This window comes from Atta colombica, unplaced genomic scaffold, assembly GCF_001594045.1.
Source record: "Atta colombica isolate Treedump-2 unplaced genomic scaffold, Acol1.0 scaffold52, whole genome shotgun sequence".
In the NCBI taxonomy this organism is placed as follows: domain Eukaryota; kingdom Metazoa; phylum Arthropoda; class Insecta; order Hymenoptera; family Formicidae; genus Atta; species Atta colombica.
The window spans coordinates 370,652-380,672 of NW_017259542.1; the positions used below are offsets into that span (position 1 = coordinate 370,652).

Below are 10,021 nucleotides of genomic sequence, written 5' to 3' on the forward strand. Positions count from 1 at the left end.
TTTCTATAGATTTGCATTTAAAGTAGATTAAAGCTAAAACCATCATGGAAAATAATAAGAAAAAATGAAAAGTGGGAAAAGTGCCCTCCCTATGTGCGAAAGGCATTTTTCGTATAATATCTACAGATATGCTACGACGATCTGTTTTCTTTTTATATTTAAATGGCATGGTAATCCTGCGAATAAAAACCAAAAATTATGATAGTGACTGAAACATAGAGAGTTTCCCACAAACCTAGAGGTCTGTTCATGTTGTTTGAAATTTCCAAAAACTTTTGCATTTAAAATAAGATAAGTATATATTTGGGCGTTGAAAAAAAGAAAGCAAAGATATTGAATGCAAGCAACGCGAACAGACCTAGGTTTGGGCATGCTCGAATCTTTCTAATCAATTAGTCCTCAAAGCTCTCAACCACTACATTGTTAAATAAATGATCGTTCAAGTTTTTTTAGCTTCAAGAAACACGCTCGAAAGTTAGCTCACGTTATATGTAAAACACCTATCTTTTATTGTGACAATATAATTTTGCATAAATGCAAAGTAATAATAATGGAATTAGACAGAACAAACATAAAATAGTTACTTTTCGAATATTATATTCAAATTCTAAAACAGTAATCATGCGTTGCACTGTGATGTCACTTATCAGTGTTGCCATTGTGACGACTACAAACAGTCACAGTAGCATTCTCCTAAACTTTACATGGGAAGATTTAAATAGTAGTGTCCAATCCACCTGATTGCCCAAGGGGCAGTCCCCTAAGAGTGCCAAAAACTAAGGTGTGTATTAAGGCTTAATAAAGATTGCCAACAAAAATTACTACTAGAAATTTTATTTTATTGAATAGCTATATACATTTAACACAAAAAAAATGTACTCCCTCTTTCTTCAGATTCCGAAATATCTTTTCTGAAAAGTGTAAAATGTATTTATTTCATTTTTGATTTAGAAATAATAAGACAAAGATTTACAACGTTGAAAAAACATTCATATATCAACATTTAACAATGCAATTTCTCAGCAACATTCTTTCAACGTTCTGCAGGGTTGTAAATGTATATGAAATGTAAATGATTTTTTAAATTTCTTAAAGTATATCATTAATTTTTTTCTCATTGCGATTTGGATTACTTTCATTATAATTTACTTACATGTAATACTGAATTTTTATGAAAAATACTGATAATTTTAATGAGTTTTTCATCATTATAGTGTTCAATGATTTTTACTGTAATGAAAGCGATTATCTAGGCCTTTTTTGTGATGCGTACATCAGCGCATCAATGTTATTTTTAAATTTTTGCAGTATAGAAATTTGGAAATTAAGAGTGCGTTTCGTTCTACACATAATGATTATATCATTTTATCCTTGTTGTTTCAATATTAAAGAAGAATAAAATAATATTATACGCATCATGCGTGAAACAGAACGCACTTTAAATATCTGTAATATAAGTGAGAAACTGATTCAAATAGAGAGTTTAGGAAAGAGCCGCCAAATAATCATATGACTCTGTCATAGTTGGTTAGCGTAATTTTTGTTACATGGTATGTTCTCTGTTAAGTTCTTTAAATTGCACTGATGAACATGTTTTCTCTCTCTCTCTCTCTCTCTCTCTCTCTCTCTCTCTCTTTCTCTCTCTCTCTCATTAAACAAATGTTCTATTAAGAATAAAAAAAGAATAAATAAATAGAATAAATAAAACAGTCATTTAAAATTTTAAACTCTTCTCCTATCGAGAGAAAAAACACAAAAAACCGTTAAAAACCGTAATTTTTTCGGTCTTGATTTTCTTGAAACCAGTCAAGAAACTGAAACTAAAATCAGAACACTTATTCGACATTTTATTAAACCGTAACCAAAACCGAATTAAAAAAATTTTTCAGGTCCCTGGAGCATACAAACGAAAATGTAAATTAAATAATTTAAGGAGGTGCAGCAAGTATAATATATACTTCTCTTTGATAGAAATAAATTAAAATATATGAATGTAAATTCATGATATAAATTCTATACCATCAATATGACAGATTTTCTAATCTGAATATTTGTCAATTTTAATAATTAATATCTCGGTTCATAAGGTAGAGCGACATATTTTTTTATCAATTCGTTCGTTTATGCAAAAACGCACCAATTAATGAGACTAATTTTATTAAGATTGGAGATGAGGCCCCTAAACTCAACATTTACTAATAATTTAAATATAATTATATATTTATTCATGGTGGAAGGTATTATACCATGTATTTCATGGAGAACACAAATTAAAGAGAAATTTCAAAAATTTCGAAAATATTGTTGAACAAAATTCCAGAAATTTGGAAATTAAATTTTTAATGAGTAATATTTATAGATGTTCTCAGCGAAAAGTTTTCTTTCAAAGATAGGATATAGATATCTCGCGATTTTATTCTCGATATCTCGATATATTTTCAACATGGCGTTCAGCACTCAATAGACAATTGCCATTGAGATACAGCGATTTTGCGGCTTGACGACATTTTGCAATCTTTTTTTGGAATTTTCACATTTGAAATCAAATTTTTCACCGTGAAAAAATGGCCGAAGGTGAAGAAAAGTTGACGGGTTTGGCAAAACATTTCAATAGTCAAACACTGTATGGTCGGAGGAATGTAAGTAACTTAACCTTAAAATTTTTGACATCGTTTGTAGACTAAGATCTCGATAAGTCTTTTTATTTACGAATGGATTTTCGAATGTTTTATTTTCTAGGTGACAGTTGCAACATACGTTGGTATAGGATTGATTGCCTTGTACTTCTACGTGAGATCGAAGAGTAAAAAGACGTAACTTATAGTCAGAATTGCAGTCGCATTATGTAATAACGATACATGTGCCGTATCATAATATTCTTTAAATAAATGTAATCGAAATATCCTTTTGGAAATTTATCTTATTTTTGATGCTTGTTCCAGTCAGTCTCTAACTGTTTAATGATCATAGGTAATTATTTGCTAAGAATATGTATCATTTAATAATCACGTTTAATCAAGAAAGTAATTTTATATTTGTTGTTTATTTTATTGAAATCATAATAAAAAATATGTTAGCAAAAAAAAAGGAGAAATTATTAAACAGAGTATTCATTTAATTCTTATCGCATTTCAAGTATTTCTCATTGTATGTTTACTCTGTTCTTCTAATAAATTAAAAATTGTGATCTTTTATTGATTCTTCTTTTCTTCTATGTTATTTCCTGTCATGCCTTATTTAATGTTTTAAAAAGCTACATGTGTAATTAATTTTTAGTATTATAAGCACAGAGACTTTGTAATAATCCATTTTTCATGTTGGAACCTCAGTGTGTTATATGAATTAACCTCATGTGAGGGATTGAATAAATATAACTCGTGCATTGTCTGTGAGAATTTATTTTATGTACAATAAAATTGATTTAAAGCACAATTTGAATGATAAAGAGGACATATGTTTACATGAGTGGCGAAATATGTTTCTAACTTATAAATTATAAAGATAGCTACATGAAAATATATTTATATGATACGCCTTGGCAGCATAATGGAATAGAAGTATTGGCTGGAGTAGAAGCTTAAATTTTGAGGATTTATGGTTCCTTTACAATAAAGAAAATTTGTAAATATATTTTATTTTTTATTTAAATGCTAAATATTTCAATTTTCATTATTTTAATTAAACATTATTAGATGTATAAAAAAAAAAAACATAAAGATATATAAGTATTTTGATAATTTTTAAATCAAATTTTGAAATCAATAATATTAATGTCTTTCATCTTCTTTAATTAAAAATAGACAAATGTTATAGACAGTGCTGTTTTTCCTAGTCAATGTTCACTATTATTTGATGATTCTTATATCATATTTACAAGAATGTCGAGACAGCAGTAAGATAAATAGTAAGATGGACTTAGCATATATACATGTTGTATATATTAAATACATGAATATACATATCTATAATGGGCTCAAATATTATAGAAATTCTGTGACTAGAATCTGTGACGAATCTCTTTTACCATATAATTACGAGAGCGTTTTGTTTCCCTCTGTACTTAAATCTAATTTCTTCCCTTCTTCTTATAACAAGAATATGTTCGGGAATCGTTAAGATAAATTTAAACTTATAGTATTTTTTATTTTATACAATTATCCGAAAACTAAATTAGGAATTAAACAGTTTATCAATAAACACTAGCTATTTATTGATGTTTATTGATCTTCTTTTATTAAATAAAAAATATAGCTGTAAATAAATAATTTTTGCAATGGAAGAAAAGTGATCAGTAGATGCTATTTTGTAAATTTGATAGAAATATATTTACAATTCTTATATTAATGTCTAGTTTTTTAACGATTTTCTTTTAAAATTTATCTATATATTTTTGCTTGCGCTTATGCGATGAACGTCATTTTTTTAACTGTGACTATATTATTTTACATGCTATTCGTGAAATTAAATTAAAAGACACTTATATTTATTATAGAGTACATTTTAGTTTGATTACAATTATGGCGTTTCTCATCCATTCTTTTTATTCTATCTTAAAATAATAATTTTTATTTTAAATCTATACATACGAATAAAAGGAAATATGCGCAATATATATGTATATGTATATATACATGCGTGCGTGCGTGCGTGTGCGCGCGCGCGCGTGTGTGTGTGTGTATGTACATATATATCAATTTTTCGTTTTATGTGAAAATAAAGTTTTAAAAATGCTGTAAGTTTACTAAGAAAAATACTGGAAATTGATTTTATATTTTATTAGTACTTTATTGAATTAGTCATCTAAATCACTCTGAATATCAACTATGCTTGAGAAATATGAAAAATTATGAAATTCTTTAAATATCTTTTATTCCAATTAGATTTTTTTTTAAATTGCATTAGCAGTAATTTTTTTGATCTTGTCATTCCAATAATGGTCAGGAAACAGAAAATCTTTCTTCATCAATTGACGAATGTTAGTTGGGGTTGATCAGTATGTAAGTTTCAAAAAGTAATAGTCCAAGAATGCAAGTTACAGAATTCTCTACAGCCAGAAGTCTTCCCCGAGGAAATGTCGCACTGGGTTTTTCTGACTTTGAAATTCGATTTATTTTCTTCGAAGAGCTTAGTACGTGACTAACATGCCGGAAACTCGCGAAACCTACTCGGTCAGAGTTAGCAGATTACTTTAAACATTTTTTTTTTAAAGTAACACTGCAGGAGTGTAATATTTTTCCAGTGAAGTTTAACTTCTGATCTTAATAGCTTTTTATTGGCCTATTTGGCGTACAAGATTTTTTATTGTATTTATAAGTTTTTGAATTTTTTCATAAAATACAAAGAATGCTTAAATAGAACATAAAATTTAAAATAACGGAAAACTTAAATTAAATAAAAATGATTACCATAAGCACGTATATTTAAAAGTATTTTAAGACTGAAAATTAAAGGATTTTACTGAATTAAGATATTATCTTATAAGATAAAAAGAAATCTTATCCTTCAATTGATTAAATTTTTTTGTTTTTGAACATTTGTATGATTCAGAGAAGATAAAATAAAACTTTAAGAAAATATTGGATTGGAGAAAAAGTTCTGCGGAATTGTGTTAGCTCAAAATTATATACAGAATATATTTGTTGTGAAATTTTCGACTATTTGGCGTGAAAGCTTAGTTTTTCCTAAAAATTCATTTTTAAAAAATGTTCCTATGACTTTTTGTTACCAAGTTACACGCGGATTAAATAAAAGAGCATTCTGATTTTGATTACTCATAATTCGATTAAAAATCGTACCATAATTAATAAAACAGATTTAAAGACATTTTTAAAGAACATTTTTAAAGACAACAGATTTTGATTTAACAAAATACCGCAGAACTTTTCTTTCAATCCAATACGTATTAGATATTCCTGACACGTACTCTAAAATTCTTATCAAAAGTATAAATAGTCTATTTTTATTACATTCGATGTGAAACATAGCTATAAATTGTTCATATCATTCTTTTAACTTCTTTACTTTTTCTTACTCTATCAAGATAAGATTTGATGTTGTGAGAGAGAAATATCATTTTTATAAATTTAATAGAGATTCTCATTTTCTTTATCCTTATTCTAAATATATTTACATGTATTTATGTATTTGCAACATTCTTTAAATTTATTAGATATTAATACAATCTTTTAATTGTCGAGATATTGAATTAATATTAAAAAGTAAAAACTTGTGAAAGATAAAATTCAAGATTCTTGAAACAAAAAATTTTTAAATTTTCTTCAATTGTGAGGGAAATCTATTATTTTATATTTGGAACTATGATTCATATTTTTTATTTTTTTATTATTTCCATTGCAAGTTTCAGGATTCAAAATCAATTTTGATGGGATATTCTGTTTGATACTTAACATCTTTTGTCACGAAAAGGGAAAATTTCTTATTGCTTAATCTAATAATTATACTTAATTCATTAATTTATATTAATCTATTAAGCCAATATCGCTTTGCGTCTTTTATGAACAGTAAGAAAATTCATGTTTAGTGATTACGGAAACATGAATTAGTATAATCGCGTGACTGCTTAAAGTATTTGAAACAGAAATTGATGTCGGTGACATTAAGATCGATTCACAATTGATTCTTATATTTAATCCTTCGGTTTATTATATATTTTGTTATGTATATAATGCACTAGGTATTTTGTAAAAATATCAATTACATGTATACAAATTATACATGTAAAATTCATTATACCTTATACATTTTTTTTTTAATGAAATGTCAGATATTAAGGTATATAACAGTAACAAACAAATGTATCTTTAATAATATAAAATTTATAGCTGCATATAAACTAAAAGAAACAGTCGGGTATGTCATTACAGTGGTACCAGAAGGCTTAAGATGTCATAAGTCAATCACAGAATTGTATTAGCATTTTAAGGCATTACTTAAGACAATCTAAAATAAGAATGAACTGTGATATCGGTCTTACTAAGATTAGTTTATTTCTTTCTTTGACATTCGACTAGATCGTCTTGAAGCAAGATAGCACTTTCGGAAAATCACTCTAAGGATCATCATTGCAAGAAACTTGACCTTTCTGAGTTCTTTCACGACAGGAAATACGAAAACTGTTATTTTTAACGATCCTTTTCCTTTATTTCGAAGTTGGCGGACGGCTATGCCGTCCCGCAGGATTACAACATTCAAGCTTGAGAATTGGACCGAACTTTTCCTAAAGGTACAATAATATTGATTGTTCAATGCAGTGCTGAATCGTCCTCATTCTTATTCTTATGTCTCTCTATCCATTCTGACGTTCTGGACATCGGAATTGCTAAAATAACTGCGGGAACATAAATGGAGGAAATATTATAATACCGGTTATTTTGCTGATTATACTTTTTCTATTTTCATTTTTATTCTATTCTTTTTGGTTTATATAGATTGTCTTAATGCCCGGTTAAGATTCTCAACAGAATTCCTGATTGAATAATAAAAATACAAATTTTGATTAAAAAATTAAAATAATGAATAATCATATTGGTTATCTTATTGTTTATTATTATGGTATAAAGTGGTCTATCAATTATTCGTCTTGCTTCTTCTGAATGTCTTCTTGCTTCAGTTTCGACTAGATGATATTTTAAATAATCTAGGAAAAATATTAAATATAATGTTGATTATCTTTTACATCGCTTTGGTCCTTTTTGACATCCTTTTAACATTTGACATTTTGAATGCAATTAAAATATCAATAGGATGCTTTGATTTTAATAACATTTTATATCACTTATAATATATCAAATAATATATCAGAAAATGTAGCGAGCGATTATATGTCATAGATTACAGCGTAAAGATATCATTCTTCTTGTTCTATCAATTCTAACTAATTAAACTAATTAAAAATTTCGGCAAGCGATTGAGACACAGTTGATTTCTGGCAAGATAACAAATGTAAAAGACTGACATTTTGTTGTCTATTGGCATTGGAATTATCACATTCTACTTTTTTTACTACTTTTAATGAGTGAAAATTCTTAACATTGATTAAAAACATTCGGCAGATTTCTAATTGTGTAATAAACATGAAGGACAGCTGTTGCTGTCTATTATAGTGTAGAATCGCCGTTCTCTTCTCTGGTCCAACTATTGCGACTATTCGACGTTCTCGATATTTGACTAAGATTTCTCACTGAATTCTTGCCCGGATAAAAGCAAGAACCGGGGCTGATTGGTCTATTGTTCTTCAGGCTCTGTCTGGTGCTGCCGTTGGACACGTGGATGTTGTTATTCCAGTTGATGGTGTTGGCACGGTGGAGATGACCGTGCCTGACTGAATTTCTTAATTCGATATTCGTCGTGATGACCGATTCGTCGTAAGTCTGAAACTCCGGACTGTCCCGGCCTGGCACAAACAGCCTGGACGAGCAGAAGAGCTTAAGGAATATTCTCTTGAACTTCCGACCGAAGATCACGTAAATGATGAAGTTGATGCTGCTGTTGATAGTCACCAACAGATTGCCGATTTGCACCATCCATTGCGGCGGATCTGCGATGAATGTCTCATGCGCATTTGAAATCATAGGCAGGATATTACAGATCAGGAACACGATCACCACGCACATCAACATCGTCGCCAGGCCGATCTCTCGACGCTGATGACGCGACAGCTGCTGCAGGTCTCTGTTCGCCTTTCTGACCTGAAAACCGGCATACGCCTAAAGACATTATGAGACATAATCCAACATTTCTATTAGAAAAAGAAATCTTTTATCTTTCTTTTTTATCTTGAATTTTCATGGGATATGATATAATTTAACTTTAATAAAATTTTTACTTATAAGATAGGCAATTAAATTAGAATAGTTTATAATTGTATTTTATCAAGAAATAACATATCTTATTACGTGATGTAATATTCACTTTATTGCTGCTATAAAAAAACCATCTTTCTATATTTATCTTGCTTCAATAATACATTTTTTGATTGTTTGATATAAAAAAGTAAAGCCTTACGAGAGAAATGTATTTGATAAATGCCAAAATAGCGTTTTGTTAATAAAAATTGGTCTGTTTACTCGTCTCGCGAGACTAATAATTGAATTTATATGTTAGTTGATACTATGAATTTTGTCATATTATAAATTTTGCTGGATTTTTAGGCAAACAGTTTTTTAACGTTTAAATTTCCAAGTATCGTTCGATGATGTAATGCACGATAAGCAGAAGGTATGTGCTGATTCTCAAATAAGATTCTGAAAAAAGAAGATCGATTGATATCTTTGAAGAAACGCGATTAATTACAAAATCGACGAAGGTAGGTTAATGAGTTCTTGTTTTTCCGGGATACGATGAAATAAACAGAGCAATTATCCGCATGAACAAGGAACCGTTAGAAATATGAGATAAAAAGAACATGATAATCATTCAAATGGGTAAATTAAATTTGTATTAGATAGATCAATAGAGCTTATTACGTTTCTTAAAATGAAAATTACAAAAGTGAATTTGCTCGTTTTTATAACTTTCATCTCGTTTCAAGAACTGTAGCAACCCAACTATATTTCATTGTTATAAATTTCATAAAATTTAATATACTTTTAAATTACAAAATTTGAACTTAATTTCATGACATTATATTAAATTTAATATATTTATAACTAAACAGTATAAATATATACAATACGGTACATGTAGACCAAACATATAATATAATATAATATGCACATGTACACAAAATAAATTTATGTACATGTATATGAAATTTAATGTACTTTTTATAAATTTTTATGAAATTTATGAAATTTAATGCACATTTTCATTACATTTAAATAATTATTGTAACTTAATTTTCAGTTAAATCATTCATTATTTAATTTCGTTCGTAATCACAAGCTTCATTTACATGTAAAGGAAGCATTTCTAACAGTTTCTTAAATATTATTGGTTTTTAAAAAAAAAAATTGGAAAACCATAATAAAAATCGAAAAAGAATATATATATATATATACAT

The 10,021-nt window shown here is 28.0% G+C and overlaps 1 protein-coding gene across 1 annotated transcript in view; it reads right to left on the reverse strand.

The window, feature by feature from the left end:
* Positions 1-7,921: 7,921 nt before the first annotated feature.
* LOC108691799 (FMRFamide receptor) overlaps positions 7,922-10,021 on the reverse strand; it is a 12,962-nt gene continuing 10,862 nt past the window's right edge. The window contains exon 5 of the mRNA XM_018199710.1: positions 7,922-8,708. Coding sequence (XP_018055199.1) covers positions 8,118-8,708 — 591 coding nt within the window. The 3' untranslated portion in view covers positions 7,922-8,117. The remainder of the gene's footprint in view (positions 8,709-10,021) is intronic.